General features: G+C 40.8%; 1 protein-coding gene across 4 annotated transcripts in view; it reads left to right on the top strand.

Moving 5' to 3' along the window:
- STIM1 (stromal interaction molecule 1) overlaps positions 1 to 17,192 on the top strand; it is a 2,200,738-nt gene that overhangs the window by 1,373,577 nt on the left and 809,969 nt on the right. For all 4 annotated transcript variants that reach the window (XM_044073040.1, XM_044073041.1, XM_044073042.1 and 1 more), the window contains exon 7: positions 8,435 to 8,612. In XM_044073040.1, the coding sequence (XP_043928975.1) occupies positions 8,435 to 8,612 (178 nt within the window). The remainder of the gene's footprint in view (positions 1 to 8,434; positions 8,613 to 17,192) is intronic.

Below are 17,192 nucleotides of genomic sequence, written 5' to 3'. Positions count from 1 at the left end.
AGAGTTCGCACTACGCCTAGAAAATCGACGACCAAAGTGCATGCTCAAGCTCCCATGCCACAGAAACAAATGCTTAGAGTGGCTGAAGACCTTTTAACTTTAATTAAGGGAAGCCAGCCTTCCCCCTCTAAAAGACAAAGAATTGATTTTCCTTCTGATTCTACAGACCACGAGTCCGATGACTCTTATTACCAGGATATACCCTTGTCTACCCATGAGGATTCAGATGCAGAGTATTCCATTCCCCCTGCCTCCCCTCCAGAGGACTTTTCTTTTGGTGAAACCTTGCATACCTTGAGATCATTTCTGCTGGGAATGCCAGGACTACCCACAGTCCAAAAAGAGACTGAGAATTTTTAGACTTTCCTCAGCACAGGCCTCTAGCTATATAGCCCCTGTCCTGGATATTGTAGATGATGTCTTCATGGAATCCAGTCTTACTCCTGATACTTTACCTGCAGCTCCTAGAAAGCCTGACCAGTACTACAGAGTACCTGACTCTCACAAATTTCTCCTTAAGAATCCCACTGCGGATCCAGAGACCATTTCCCAGGGACCTAAAGGTATTAAGGCTACTACAGCCAAAAACCCTACCCCTTCGGACAGGAATTCTAGAGCTTTAGACAGATGGGATAAGAAGGTATATACCTCTGCAACTCTTGCCATCAGGGCATTAAATTGCCAGTTTCACTTGTTGAAGTACCAGCAGCATATTATGGAACTAATTAAACAAAAAATGTTACTTCCAGATTGTACAGAAAATAAAGATTTACAAGACATAATGCATTCTGCAAACCAAGTTAGTAAACATACTTTGCAGTGTGGTTTTGATGCCTTAGAGGCATCTTGCAGGGCTGCTGTCACTGGTTCTGTACTGAGAAGACATGCTTGGCTGAAGGAACAAATCTTGCCAGACTACGTCAAAGCAAAATGACTAGATGCTCCATTAAACCAGGAACGTTTGTTTGGCACAAAAGCAGAAGTAGTTCTTAAAAAGGTGGAGGAAAAAGCTAAATCTATGCAAACTGTTAAAGATTTCTTACAGGTACAGCCACCTAGATTCAGTAGGCATTGGTTTTCTAAAAACTGGTCCTTTCCAGTCTCTCCCAGGCCTTCTCAGTCCAAACCCAGGGCCAACAGACCACCAAGACTACAGTCTCGTGGTATGCAGAGATCTAAACAATGGAGTGCTCCCACCTCAAAAACAGGGAGTGGAAAGCCACCCCCTTATGGAAAAAGTTCACAATGACTTGTCCATCATCCTTCCCAGCCATGCCCAAGTACTTGCACCCCTAGGAGGAAAACTCACCCTGTATGTAAAAAAACTGGATGTCCATTACCCAGGACCGATGGGTCCTAAACATTGTATCCCAGGGAAACAGATTCTACTTCAACTCACTGCCAACCCCAAGCGGGTTACCAGACCTTCCTCCAAACCAGTGGGCAGAGGCTCAAAAACAAGTACTTTCTCTTCTCATTATCAGGGCTATTAAACCTGTTCCAGTAGAGCAAAGGGGACAGAGTTTCTACTCCAGACTGTTCCTAGTGCCCAGAAAAGAGAGCTCTTGGCACCCTATCCTGGATCTGTCCATTCTCAATACCTTCCTGGTGGTCCCAAAATTCAAAATGTTTACACTACAACACCTTCTTTCTATGCTAGCCAAGGACTCCTGGCTAGTCACCCTAGACTTGAAAGAAGCTTATCTGCACATCCCCATAAGGGAATCTTGCAGGAAATATCTACATTTCCGGGCAGGCTCTATGCACTATAAGTTCTCTGCACTTCCCTTTGGCTTATCTACTGTGCCCAGGGTATTCACAAAGTGCCTGGCTCCAGCCTTTGCATACTGCAGACAGAGAAATATTCAAATTTATCCATACTTGGACGATTGCCTGATCCAGGCGGACAGTCAAGAATTGCTACTTCATCACCTGGCATTTGTAGAGACTTCTAACTTCTCTGGGGTACACCATCAATGAAAAAAATCACATCTGGTGCCCAGCCAAAAGATTGGATTCCTGGGAGCAAGCTTGAACACAACTTCCCAGATGGCATTCCTCACTCTAGAAAAGCAGGTTTATTTGACAAACTACTTCAAACTAATGGCCACCAAAACCCAGCTATCTGCAAGAAAAGTACTGCAAGCCCTAGGGTTCATGGTCTTATGCATTTTACTAATTTCATATGCAATACTGCATATGAGGAAACTTCAATGGTACTTAAAAAGTCTCTGGTGTCAACATTCTCAGGACCTGGAAACACTGATTCCTATCATTCCTTGTCTAAGGGCAGAGTTCCTTTGGTGGGCAGAGGCTTGCAACCACAACAAGGGACTTTTTTGCACTCAACCCCTCGCCCCCCAAAGCCTGACAGACTCATCAGACTATGCAAGGGGAGCTCACATGGCTGGCAAAGGCATTCAAGGCAAATGGAGCCCAGGACAAATTCACCTGCATATCAATCAAAAAGAAATGTTAGCTGTACAGAATGCTCTGACAGCCTTCAAATACCTTATCCTTCCAGGACAACTCTTGTTAAAGACAGACAACACGACAGTTATGTGGTACATAAACAAGCAGGGGGAACACATTCCTACCCACACTGCAGGTTAACCAATGCCCTGTGGAACACAGCCTTGAGCAACCAAGTGCACCTGCAAGCTCAGTTCCTGCCAGGCAAACAAAATTCACTGGCAGACTTAAGCAGAACTCTACTGGACCCACACAAGTGGAAATTGGAACCCAACTCATTCAAACTTCTAATCCACAGGTTGGGGACACCAGAGGTGGACCTCCTCACCTCCCCGCAAAACTATCAATTGAGCAAATTTTGCACCAAAAATCCTCACAGCCAAGCATGGAAAGTGGATGCCCCATCCTTTACATGGGAAAGCCTCTCAATTTATGCCTTTCCCCCTCTGCCCCTCCTTTCAATAGTACTACTCAAGATCAAACAGGACAGAACAAAGGACAATCCTTATTGCACCAGACTGGCCACGCCAGCACTGGTACCCACTCCTACGCAGTCTGACAACAGTGCCACCCTGGCATCTACATCAGACCCCCTCCCTGCTATCCCAGCAGGAGGGACAGATTTTGCATCCTCAGCTGCAAACCCTGAACCTTGCAGCCTGGCTTATTCCCTGAATACACCACCAGCACCCCTCAGTAAGAGGCCTAGTACTAGGAAATCCTATTCATAAAAGTGGAAAAGATACTGTTCTTGGAGCCAGTCTCAAGGAAAGGATACAGCCGTACCCACCTTACCTCAAATCCTAGATTACCTAGCAGAGCTGCTCCACAAAGGCCTATCCTTCTCATCAATTAAGATTCATGCCTCTGCCATCTCAGCTCATTACAATACTGAGCCACCTCTCTTTTTTCACCATCTGATCAAACAGTTCCTGAGAGGAGCTAACAATTTAAGACCCCCCCGAAGAGAGCTCCCACCCCTGCCTGGGACCTTAACGTTGTACTAGAGAACCTCACACTTCCCCCTTTTGAGCCTGCTGCTACAGCAGAGTTAAAATTCCTCTCTTGGAAAACAACCTTACTTCTAGCCATCACTTCAGCAAGAAGAGTGTCTGAGTTACAGACACTAATAGCTGTGGAACCCTTCATTATTTTCCATGCTGACAGGGTTTCCCTCAGGACTAACCCATCCTTTATGCCCAAGGTGGTATCCAGTGTGGCTTTAAACCAATCCATCCATTTACCAACCTTTTTTCCCTAATCCTCAGAATAAAGGGGAAAAGATCCTGCATTCCTTGGACGTGCACAGACAGCTCAGGTTCTACCTTGACAGGACTAAGCCTTTCAGAAAATCTGACCAGCTGCTAGTCAGCTTTGCTACAGGGGCAGAGGGCAAGGCCATTTCAAAGCAAACCATTTCCAAATGGATAGCACACTGCATCCAATTCTGCTACAAACACCATGGAAAATCTACCCCACAGGGGATCAGAATTCATTCCGCTAGGGCTACCTCAACCTCTACAGCATTTCTGAGGGGAGTCCCTACCACAGACATCCTGGAAGCTGCAGTCTGGAGCTCTGTACACACCTTCACCAAGCATTACCACTTACCTGTCTTTTCTAAATCCATAGCTGGATTTGCCAAAGCAGTTTTACAAGGCCTGCTAGCCAGCCCTAATACTTCTTGACTGCCTCCACCCTTCCTCAGCTTTGGGAATCGACCCAAGTGTGATGACTGCAACAGTGAAACACGAAGAACATAGTACAGTTGTGTACACTTACCATAAATGTAGATGTTTGAGTGTATTCACTGTTGCAGTCCTGATTATCCTCCCTCCACCTCCTGACTGTTCTATGCTATTTACCTATCCTCTTTTTGGCCATATCCTATGGCGGTGGTATTTACTTTTTACTGAAGGTGTTCCACACCATGTAATTGCATCCTATTTTGGGGGCTCCTGACATCTGGGGCAAGAAAAACTGATGTAATGGTGTCTGCTGCATGTTTTATACCCCTGACGACCTGACATCATGGAAGAGGCGACAGCAGCCGATGCAGAAATCCCAAAACTCTGGTATTCAGGCCGACTGAGGGCTACCTGCAGGCAGATAACCCAAATGTGATGACTGCAACTGTGAATACACTCGAGCATCTACATTTATGGTAAGTGTACACAACTGTACTTTTTGCTTTCTGCTTTGCATAAATATTTGCATAAATATTACACCATATTAAATCTCTCTTTCTTTCTCATATCCATATTTCTTCTTCATATGTTTCCTGTTTCTCCTGACTTCGGGGACTCACTCCATCATGCTGTGATGTAACCTGTGTTAGACCTTCTACACCAAATCCTTCACTTCGCAGGCACTCCATAACATCAGCTTCTATTTTTTTAACTTCTACTTTACTAATCTTCTTTTCTACTTTCCATCTTTGTGATATTTTTTTATTGTGAAATTTTCCATATTCGGATGCCTATGCCTGTATTGCTCTTTAATATCTTTGGAGTTGCTTACTTTATATTGATTAATTTGGCTTTCTCCTTGGCATAAATATTGCACCATATCAAATCTCTCTTTCTTTCCCATGTCCATATGTCTTTTTTTAAACTTTTCAAATCTCTCTAGGTTTTGTTATTTATATTTTTGCATGTCTTCAGATGCTTCTTTTCCAACCAGATCAGCGTTCGTTGATCTATATACTGTTTTTTCACAAATCTGTTGCATTAATGAACACAATTTTTTTCATTTGAAGCTTCTGACAGTTTTTCTTATGGAAGTTTTTTTCTTTCTTCTAATTTCTCAATCGTTTTGTATAACTTGTGTCTGGAAAACAAATGGATGGTATACTGTGTGGTAGTTATTCTCTTTAAGGACCTGCTTCCAAAATCCTAATCCTTCTTTACTTGAACTCCCCTTTCATTATCATCCATTTCCATTTTGGTTTATAACTGGCTTGTGCTAAATATGTGATCTTTATTTGGATAGCTCCAAAGTATCCCTTAAGATCAGGTAATCTTAAACTACCTTGTTCTATGAGATGAATCAGCTTTATCCCTTTTGCCTTCAACCCTTTATTAATTGTTGTCCAGAACATCTCCTATGGTTGATAAAAAGTATGCCTCCTGTATGTAAATCTAAAGAGACTAGAAAATTGTTGTCCAGGAGCTCCCAGCTTCTTAGTTTTTATATAATCTTTTGTTTAGTCTCTTTCCACATATTATTCTTGATCTCCAGCAGGATGGATAGCACTTACCTTGAACTGAGAGTAAAATGAAAAATTAAATATGAGAAAATCCTTTTCAACTGAACAAGGAAAGCAGCTGTTTGGAATTTGTGTTCAGCTAAATTATTTTTCTCAAATGTATTTTGCTTAAATGCTGCAAATTCAGTATTGTGATTGTTACAGCAGAAAAAAAGGTCTTGTTTTTTATCTGACTTTGAAGCAGCTTGAATAGAGCAAGGCAGCCCACACAGCTAGTACTGCAGGGCCCCGATTCCAAAAAGGCTTGATCTCAGTGTAAGTGATCACTTACACTGAGAGCAAGTGTTTTGGAATATGGTCCCCATAGTAAGCCTGTTTATAGATAGGCCTTACCGAAGTAAGTCACTTATACTGAGAGCATGTCCTTCAGAATCAGGGCAGACTTGCACTGAGAGCAACTCATTTGGAATCTGGCCCCAGGTATGATGACAAATACAATGCAATTGGCAACATCTGTTTAGAGTTGAGCTTTGTTTCTTTTTCGAGGATGTTACTGACAACAAAGACCTTATTGTACATACAGCCTTTGTGAAGATGACGGAGACCTTCTACACACTTCACATAAGATGCTGTTGATAAAGTCAGCATGTTACATTTAAGCAGGTTGCTCAGTGGGTCATTAAATGGTTAAAGCATATAATGCACCAAGTCCAGGTGAGAGGCCTGCTAATGGATCCTGCAGGAGCAACCTTTGCTGTCCCACAGGATCCTTTGAGTTTTCTGCTACATTTTGATATTTTTCTGACTTTGAAGAGTAAAGTATACTGATGATTCCAAACATTGTACTGCAATTGTGTCTTTTATAACAGCTGGACTGTTAAGAAAGATCATCTGAAATACATCTCTGGTGTAACTGTATTTTCTTATCTTTGAATACCTAGAAATTCAGTATTATTAAATTTGGAAGATGATTGACTACAGGATAGCATGACAACCACTAAGGTTACAGTATTAGGTTAGAGACTTGGGGAAAGTAGTGAATAACAAATGCAGTAGTGAATAACAAATGCAGTTTTGATCAAAATCTGACCATAGTGACCTGAAGAGCTTAGGGAGTTTGCCCATAGTATACTCAAAGCCATATCTTGTCAAACAGAAACTTGTAATTTCCCTGTACTCCTCATTAATGCTCCTCCTCACTGACTGCATTGCTGCCTTTTGCAGCTTCAAAACTAGGCACACAATTCAATTATAAAAGGTCTGAAGTTTCCAAATGTAGAAAGTATTATTGCCAATTGCATTTTTATTGTTCTTTGCAGCTTTTACCCCTGGGTCTCGGCTGAAAAGGGAATTCTAGTCCAGTTAGGCCTCTCTGGTAAACAAATGTCAAGTAAATAAATAAGTAAATGTTATGCACTTTATTATGTTCACATGATGGCCCTTCCGTGGAAAATTTCTTACGTGAAACCGGTCCTTGGTGCAAAAAAGTTTGGAGACCACTACTATAGAGGGGTAATCTCCATCTTGCTTGCAAGGCATTGTATGATCCAGTCCTATTTGAAAATCTGTATCTTAAGCACATGCCTTATAAGGAAGGCAGTAGGATGGGTCGTGTATATTAAATATCCGCATCTGCATTAAAAGTACGACAAGCATGTCTGCAAATATTACACATAAGGTGCCCATACTTTATAATGATCTTCCTGTTAATATTAAATTAAGCAGTTTGTTATCCAGTTTCAAAAATAAGTTGGACACGTATATGAGGTCCAAGAAATATTCATGTTGGCAAGCTTCTTGAAAACCAGTAGTTGTAGGTCATAATCTTGATAATATAGCTATAAACCTTTCATGGTAATCCAAGGTTCACCACAAGAAGAAAAGGCCAGTGATTACCTTTTCAAATTTTTAATAAAATACGAATGTCCAAAGTAGTCACAGTCTCAGCACAGTGAACGGCTGCACCAATTTTGCTGGAACAAACAGTTGAATGTTCCAAAATTTTCAAAGCAAACACAGCATCACACAATAAAATTCTGATATACAAGCCCCAAGGAACACAGATAAATTAATCTGTGTTGCTTGGAGCTTGTATATCAGAATTGTATTGTGTGATGCTGTGTTTGCTTTGAAAATTTTGGAAGAACATTCAGCTGTTTGTTCCAGCAAAATTGGTGCAGCCATTTATGTGTTGAGACTGTAACTACTTTGGACATTCGTATTTTATTAAAAATTTGAAAAGGTAATCACTGGCTTTTTCTTCTTGTGGTGAACCTTGGTTTATCTTAGTGTTGGTGGTGAAGACATCTGGTAATCTGAGGCATTAGGTATGATGCATACACCCAAGGATTGTTAATTAGGAAATTGATATAACCAGCTGTCATTGTGTCTCTCTGTCTAATAGTAGAGCTCACAGAATTGAACTTTTGTAAGTTATGCTGGGCAGGTTCTAGTTTCCTCTTCGCATTACAGCATCCACCTGTCTACATTCACATCACAGCAGTCTATTCTGTTAAACTTTGACAGTTAGTGTTTCTAATTGGCTATAATATTTGCATAATGAGACTAACTTGCACCTTGAAACAAGTCATCCATATTTAATTGATGACCTCACTGATAAATGAACATGTCTGTCTTCTTTCTGATTGCTTTTCATTATTTTACCATTTTTAGCATCTTCCTGCCATTCTTTAATAACAGTTTGCTACTGTTCTTTGTTTGCTGTTTAAGTATTGTCATTATATTCCTTTTCAGGTTGCAGAAAGCCCAGGAAGAACATCGCACAGTGGAGGTAGAGAAGGTGACACTGGAACAGAAGTTGCGAGATGAAATTAACACGGCTAAACAGGAAGCACAGAGACTCCGAGAACTGAGAGAAGGAACTGAGAATGAATTAAGTAGACAGAAGTATGCAGAGGCAGAGCTTGAACAAGTAAGCATTTTAGTGGCACTGAAGTCTGAATAAAAAAGCATCATGTTGTAGTATGGTGTTAAGAACATGAGTAGAGTGTTGCTTTTAGATTTGGGGTCACCAGTTAAACAAAACAAATTACTATGGTGATACACTAGTAGTTTTTGGAACTGCAGGTATTTCTGATGTTTTCAAGGCATTAGAGAATACAGATTCATCTTACAGTGGTGCTAATTTTAGTACTCTGGGCAGTCCAGCTCCTTACAAATGTATAGGAGCAGATAGTTTGATTTCAACACTTTAATATTTCATCATTTTGACATTTCAGCATTGGGCATTCTGTATTATAACTAAAGGTATATTGCTTTTCAATAAATTGACACGGATTTGCTGTTGACAAGTGTTCACTAAGATGGTTCATACACAAGAGATTGTTGCAAGAGATGCCACCAATATCATGTTAAAACAAACCACAGGCACATTCTGGAACTTAACACAAGGGAACCCAAACCATCAACCACAGACACATCATGGAACTGTACACAACCAGCAACCACAGGCATATCATTGAAGAAAACCAGCTGCATTTATACCCTTACTGATATTTAAGATTCAGAGGAAATTAAGAAGGACAGAGCACAGTACTACACTCCAACACCTTTATCCTGTCAGCCCTAATACGTGAAGGAAATGCAATGTTTGATGCATCAGAAAAAAAATGTAACTAGTCTAATACTAGAGATGTAGAGGGATAAAATCTTTACTGCAGTCCAGATGACCTGAGTTTTATTGGTGGCTTGGGCGATTGAGGGCAGTGGCAGGAAGGATGGTCAAGCATGTTGTGGAGAAGAGAGAAGGGATGAAACCAACCACACAAACTGCCACTGTCCCACAGAGGTAGGGAGGTGACAGAGGGGCAGCCTGGTCTTGGGTATTAGGCACATTAAGCCTCTGATTGGTTATAGGCTTCTGTGGGTATGTGTGGAAACATTGACTGACAAAGGGGAGCGCATTATGGCCTACCTTCATGATGTGGTCCTCCTGCCCAGGGGGTGGAGAATGATTGTTCAAAAATAAAAAGTTCTCAGTGATAGGATGCTGGTGCACATAAAACACACCCTCGTGGCTGCTGCAATGACATCCCCTAATAGACAGCTCTTGCCTTGGTCCAAGTGGAGTCTCTGCAGCAGGGACAGATCCAGCACCAGGTGACCTAGGCAGCTGCCTAGGGCCCATTACTAGCTGTGGGGGCCTGGCCACAACATTAATTTTAATTAAAAAAAAAAAAGTTTTCAGTTCTCTACTGTTGCCTGCCACTTTAAATATTTCCTACTCTCCAGCATTAGTTCACATCTGCATCAAGACCTCCAATGAGAGCACACACTGCTAAGTACACAAGATTTTGAGAACAGGAACTTAACCTTGAATGCAGCAACGTTGATTTCCAGACTCGTGTGTGTAAAATGCCATAGCTAGAGAGTGACATACTCAAACCCTGCACCTTTATTACAGGAGGCAAGAGTGTTTCTCCTCTACGCCAACTGTAGGACCTTGGGTAAATCACTGAGGATTATAGTTTGTCAGAGTTGGTTAAAATGTTCTGAATTGGGTATATTTGTCATTATTGGTTCATACAGTTTTGTTTTTCTTCTTACTGGAAAAAATGTTCAGAACTACACATTTAAAATGCACTATATCTAACAAATATTGCTGTCATTGATTCATAATTTTGTTTCACTGCTTACTGGAATAAAATGTTCAAAACTAAATATTTAAATGTACTCTAACAAATGTTGTATTATACAAGAAATAAATTTAAAACCATGAGGAAAGGTGAATCAAAGAACACGTCTATTTATACAAGATCCCAAAAATGTACTCAAGGGAACCATAGTCTGAAAACCCAAGGACCAAAGTACTCTTAATCGTCCACTGGACAGGTGCATTTTCAGAGAATGAGTTTCAGTGCATTTTCAGTCAATCTGAGCTTCAAGTGAAGGGAAGTTTACTGTTGCTCATGCTAAGTCTGTTTTCAATGTGTAACTGTTTTATTTAGCAAATGGCCATCAGTGTTTGTGCTATAAAATTTGAAAACAGTGGCTAGTAGCACTGTTGGTAGCACACTTGCCTTAAGTGCAGTAGGTAAATGGATTGCTGACACTGCAGTGCAGCATAAAAGAGAGTGCTGCACTCCCAGTGTGTCATCCTGTGGATGATCTGTTTAACTGAAGCTCCATCTGCCAGAGTTTGTGGTAGCTCAGCTGGATATAAAAGATCCTATGACACCGATAGAAAAGAGGAGTGGAACTTCCCTGGTGCCCTGGCCAGATATCCCCAGTAGTATAAATATCACCTCAAGTCTCCATTGAAAAGATTCTGCTAGCATAGTAGAATAAGTACATTAAAATGATTAAATTCACATCTCTTTAATCTTTTCAAAAGTAAAGAGGAAAATAGTACGCACACTTTGAACAGTGTTTATGGTAACTGATGTGGAGGGAGTCAAGTAATGAGACACTGAAATGGTTGGGGGGGCTGGTCCATAATAACAGACAAAAGGAAATTTTCTTGTGTAAATGAATTTTTCTTTGTATGTCTTTTTCCCTTTTTGCCTGTTGACTATTGAGCCTCCTCTTGATCAGACATTAAATTGTTTGAAGGGGGATTGTCATCCAGGCGGCCATGAGATATTTTGTGCTCTTTTCGGTTTCCTAGTTATAAGAGCATTTCAAACTTTATAGCTTACCACCACCACTGGGAGTGATGTGAACAGCTGTAGTATTGCAAGGGTTGCCTATGCCTCTCTGTCCACATGCTCATGTTCTCCCCATGTGTTGTTAAGGGCTACCATCACTACTAGCTTTGGCATCCATGCTCACACATCTTTCCGCACTGTTGTCTCCCCAGATCATGATGGATTTCTGCTCTCCAGGTCATTGGAACAGAGTTGTGAGGAGACCACTGTTCCTTTCCAGTAGAATGGGCACACCCATCCTGCCTAACTTGCACCATCAAGTACCTGAGACACTAATCAAACTTAGTTGCCTTTGCTGTAGTCAGGGTTTTATCCCCTGTATGCCACTGAAGCAGGCCTCCACTGCATTAGTTCAAATGTTTAACATGTCATCTAAAGCATGTTTATGGAAACTGCTATTCTGCTGAAATATACAGGATTATTCTTGATGATGTGACAACTCAGTAAAGCAATATTCAAAGTTGTTGTAGTCAGTATACCAAGTAGCAGTTTGGCACAGGTCTCACAACGAAAACTGAGTATAACATGAAAAATTAACCTGGCAGTAAAGACATATCTGTTGATGAACTAAAGTCATTGGGACCTGTCTTTGAAAGGCTATATCTTTGTTCACCTTTAAGATTTTATTATGAAACCCTCAGGTAATTAACCCCACTATCTAGTTGCTGGAAAGCATGGTCAAGCCACAACATGTTACAAAAAAAAAAAAATGTAGAGAAGCATTCTAGGCCATTTTATATACCGGTCACACTAAGCAGAAGTTCAGTATACATACCCATGAAAAAGGAAAATGAGTATGATGCAGAATGTCCGATTGTGGCAGTAAAGGCATATGTAACAAAGCCTTTGGCGCCTGTATGTGAAAGACTATATCTGTCTCCCTTCCAGATTTCATTTGTAAACTTTAATATAGTGACAACATGATAATCAGCTAGAAATTGCACTTAAGGACTTTTACTCTATCCTCAGGAATTTTAGTATAGTTCATTGTTGAATCTGAGAACTGCCTTTACTACAGTGCCATACTTTCATTAAGCTAAGACACTGTGCAAGTAAAATAAATCTGGCGAATATATAGGATTTTTATTGCTGCTGTGATGGGCACTAAGTAGACATGTATTTTAGACATTGGGTTTACCTACCCTTTGTTGCAGAGGGACAAGTAGCTTACAGTTGGAAACTAAATATGGTGCCAAACTATGACAACACAAGCCGTCTGAAACCTTGGTGTCATTTCCCTGATGGCAGTTCACAATAAAGAATTCAAGGAATTCTGATAAGGGATTTGAATGCAAAACACACACAGAAATTATATTGTGCCCCCAAGGGCATCACTGCATCTCTATCTCTCCCTCTCTTTTATCTCTTTCACTATATAAGCAGCAAAAGAAATGTTACCTTGCTTGGTGAAGTAAAACTAATTTTTTGCTTCTTGTCTAATGAAGAACTGAAGCACATACTTTCTGGACATTAGCTTCATCCAGCAGTGCAAGCAGTGGACAAACATCCCTTAGGTGTAACAAGACTTGGTGCCAAAATGTGACAGCAAATACTCTGTGAAAAGCTGGTTTTATTAGCTGTGTATAAGAGTCCCTATGACAGTTTCTTCTAAGACAGTTTACAGTAAATAAATAAATAAATTCCAGGAAATTCTGTTATGATACTTGGATACAAAATGCACACGTTTTTTCTCATTGGTATGTGTCATTTCTGTGATGTTGTCGCCTTTGACGGTGAAGTTATTACATAAATATAACAACCACTTTACTCTTTGACAGATTCTGCCCCCCCCCCAACAGACCATATGAGCGGTCATTTCGAAACTATCTTGTAATTGCCTTTTGCTTTCATGTATCAGCTGCATTCAAAAAAATGAAACATTCTGGGTACTTCTGGTGTCTCGTTGAGAAGAAAACAGAATAACAACAGTAACATATTTCAGCTTGCTTCTGTTAACACATCCACTGCCCCTCCACTCAACAAGCTATGTATTTTATGTTTTCTTTATTTAAATTAGTTTACCAGGGTAGAACACTAGTCAAACAATAACCAATTAAGTTCATTAATTTTGTAATTCGAAAATATGTTCCACAACACTGTAATATCGCTTTCTGGTTTTGTAAGGTATAAAATATAATCTGCAAAAAGAGCCAGCTTTTCTTGACTACCATACCAATTATATTCTTGAATTTGAGTCCTTTATTTTCTTTGCCAAAGGTTCTAAATATATTGCAAATAACAAAGGAGAAAGGAGGACACGCCTGCCTGGTTCCTCTGCTGAACAAGAAATCATCAGAGATGACCCCAACCCACTTTAATTTTCACCTCCAGTCCCTCATATATCCTCCTAATCAACCAAATTAATGAAGCTAAAACAAAGACAATAGCAGTAAATTATGTACCCACATATGAATTGGTTCAGAAGTTGACTGGAGAATAAAGTACAAGAGTTCAAGGGATTACTCAGGGCTCTAGCACCCCAAGAAGAGGAGGAGCTAGGTGGAGTTGAACAAGAATGGCAGCATCTGAAAACAGCATGTGTTAAGACTACAGAAAGGATATGTGGCCGAGACAGGTATGGAAATAAGGTGCATAAGGAAAGCTGATAGTGGAATGCAGAAGTCCTGGAAGTCATTAAAAGAAAAGAGTGCAGAAAGAAGTGAGAGATAGAAAAGACCAACCAGTCTAGGAAGGACTTCTAGTTGGCCAATAAAGAGGCTAAGAAAGAAATTGCAATAGCAAAGAAAAAGGCCTCAGAGGCACTCTACCAGCTTCTGGAAAGTGACTCTGTAAGTGGTACAAAGAAACTATATCCGGTTGCAAGGCAAAGACAGAAAGACAAAAAAGATAGTCAGACGCACTTCATAAGGGATGCCAGCAACAACTTGCTCACCAGTCCACAGGACATCAAAGGCAGATGGAAGGAGTATTTCCAGCAGCTTGTGAATGAAGAAAAAACAACAGAAGCTGTACTGCTCCAGAAACAGCCTACGATGAGAGAAGAGCAGCCCACCCTAGAAGAGATAAGAACAGCACTAAGGAAAATGAAGTCAGGGAAAGCAGCAGATTCAGATGAGGTCACAGCAGATATGATAAAGATGCTGGGCAAGATGGGGAGAAATGGCTCCTGAGGGTACTCTCAGCAGTGTGGAGAGAAAGTCGTATCCCAGATGACTGGAGAATAAGCATACTTGTGCCAGTGTACTAGAACAAAGGGGACATCCACAACTGTGTGCTGTACAGAGGCATCAAATTCCTATCACATAGCATGAAAGTTCTGGAGAGGGTTGATTGATCAACGGATACCCAGAATAGTAGAATGTATGGTGGGAGATGAGCAGTTTGGATTCAGATCAGGATGTAGCACAGCTGACCTGATGTTTGAGTGAGAAAGATAGGAAGAAGCTAGAGATGAGGAAAGAGTCCAACTGGGCATTCCTAGACCTGGAGAAAGCATATGACAAGGTCCAAGAAAGCTGATCTGGGCAGTACTGCAGTGGTTTGAAGTCCCAGAAACATTTGTAGAGTTAGTGCAGGCAATGTACAAGGACCCAATGACTCCAGTGCGACCAGTTTTCAGCCTCACAGAGGGGTTCCCAGTGGGAGTGGGTGTACACCAGGGTTCAGGTCCGAGTCCACTGCTGTTCATACTGTTGATGGTTTACATAAGCAACTGGTCGTAGGGGGCAAATCAACAAAGTTGCTGTATGCAGATGATGTGGCATTACAGGCAGACTGAGCAAGAACTTCAGCAAAAGATAGGAGAATGGAATGCAAAACTGAAGGCACATGGGATGAAACTAAGCAATAGATAAGACGGTAGTAATGGTAGCAAATTGGGGAAATCAGAAGAAGCTGAGAATTGAGATAGAAGGAAAGATGGTGGAACAGGTAAACGGCTTCAATTATCTGGGGTGGTGGTTGAGGAGAAGGGAAGTCTGAGTCTGAATGAAGAGGTCAAAGCTAGTATCAGAGGGGCTGCAGCCAACTGGCATAAAGTGTCAGAATGCCAAAGAAGCAAAAAAGTAAGGTGTACAAGACAGTGGTGCGACCAGTACTACTGTATGGTACAGAAACCTGGGCAGTAAAGGTAAAACAATTAGAGTTGATGGAAATGAAGTGCCTGAGAAGGGTGGTAGAATGCACACTGTGGGATAGATGAATTAAGGACATAAGAGCAGAAACCAAAGTAGTTCCAATTGCAGAAAAGATCAAAGAGAACAGATTACAGTGGTTTGGACACGTGCAGAAACGCAGAAGAATATCTGGTGAGGAAGATTTGGGACAGACAGGAAGAAGGTAAGAAGCAAGGATGTCCAGCAAAGAGGTGGATGGATTGTGTGAAAGAAGATATGCGACAGTCAGGCATGAGTGCTGAAGAAGGTAGGAGTGTGGCACTGAATTGAGAGAGATAGTGACAGTTAACACAATACCCCAACCCCATGTAGAAAATGGGAAAAAGGGGGCTAATGGTGGATGATGTGAATTGGTTCAGCAATACCCATATTTATGGGAACGTGATAAAATAACGTATTTAGGAGTATGGATTAAAAATGTTTCTGGTGTGGCAGCTAAAGCTAGCAAAGGATATGTGGGAAAAGACTAAACAAAAGATAATGCAAAAACTGAGAAAATGGAAGCTTTGTTTTATGGATAGTACAAATACACGCAGTTAAAATGTTTTTGATTCCATTAGTCTTATACGCAGGTCAGGCATATTTTTATCAACCAGAGGAGAAGTGTATAGCAATTAATAAAGAGCTGAAGGACTTTATCTGGGAGGGGAAGATGGCAAGTTTCAAGTGGGATAAGCTGATTCTTGCAGTAGAACAAGGCAAATCGGGATTACCCAGTTTGAAGGGGTATTTCAGAGCTACACAGGTAAGGCTCCTATACATAGTACAAGCAGAACACTGAAGTAGAAAAGGAGGATGATGAATTGGTGGAAGCTCAAGAAACAAGGAGAGACTGCGATTTTGGATGCAAGCCTTTAAGGAGAATAACATTAATTATACAGACTATTATATCTATAAATTAGCAGAGAGTATCCTAAGAACTAAGCCAACACAGGAATGGAGAAAGGAGATTCTGCTGATGGGAATGACTGCAGTTAGGGATATAGGCAATAGGGGACTGGAATTTTTTTTGAGAAAAATGGCAAAGGAACCAAGGTATTGGGAGCAAATAACTTGAGAGGGAAAGGTGATAGAATAGGAAGATGCTACAAATTTATTTGGACTGCAGGTTCGAGATTGCCTTCCCTATCAAGGATTGATATCAGGGCATAGGCAAAAAGAAAGAAATAAGGGATCCTAAACGAAAGACCAGCACCGGTAGAGTTTTTAGTAGAATCTACTACAGAATTCGCCATTAAAAAAGGAATAATTAGTAGCGCATATACAATACTGCATGATAACTATAAGAATCAATCGGAGGAGGTTGGAAAGGATTGGGATGAAAGACTGGATAAGCAATTCACAAAGAAACAGTGGAAGGATATATATATGTTTCCCAAATATGCAACAAAATCTAGAAAATTTTGGATTTTTGCTTGGAAATGTATCCATAGATATTTTTATAATCCAAGAAGACTCCAGGGAACTTTTCTTCAGGACAGCAAATGTTGGAGGTGTGACGGAGAGGAAGGAGGTAATTGTGAATATATTTTCTGGGATTGCGGCGAGTTGCCTGTCTTTAAGGATTCCCTGTGGGATGCATTGTCTGAGATGGTTGCTGTGACAAGGGAGATGATTTTTCTGAGCTATGATACAGATTTGGAATTGCCTAGACATGGTAAGGCCTTGCTGTGTCTATGGTGGCTGCCAAAAAAGCAATTACTAGAAAAT

The sequence above is a fragment of the Protopterus annectens genome, chromosome 5.part1 (genome assembly GCF_019279795.1).
Source record: "Protopterus annectens isolate FY-2018-M chromosome 5.part1, PAN1.0, whole genome shotgun sequence".
NCBI classification, from domain to species: Eukaryota; Metazoa; Chordata; order Ceratodontiformes; family Protopteridae; genus Protopterus; species Protopterus annectens.
Note: the sequence above shows the minus strand (reverse complement) of the source record. Positions and strands in the feature narration are given on the sequence as shown.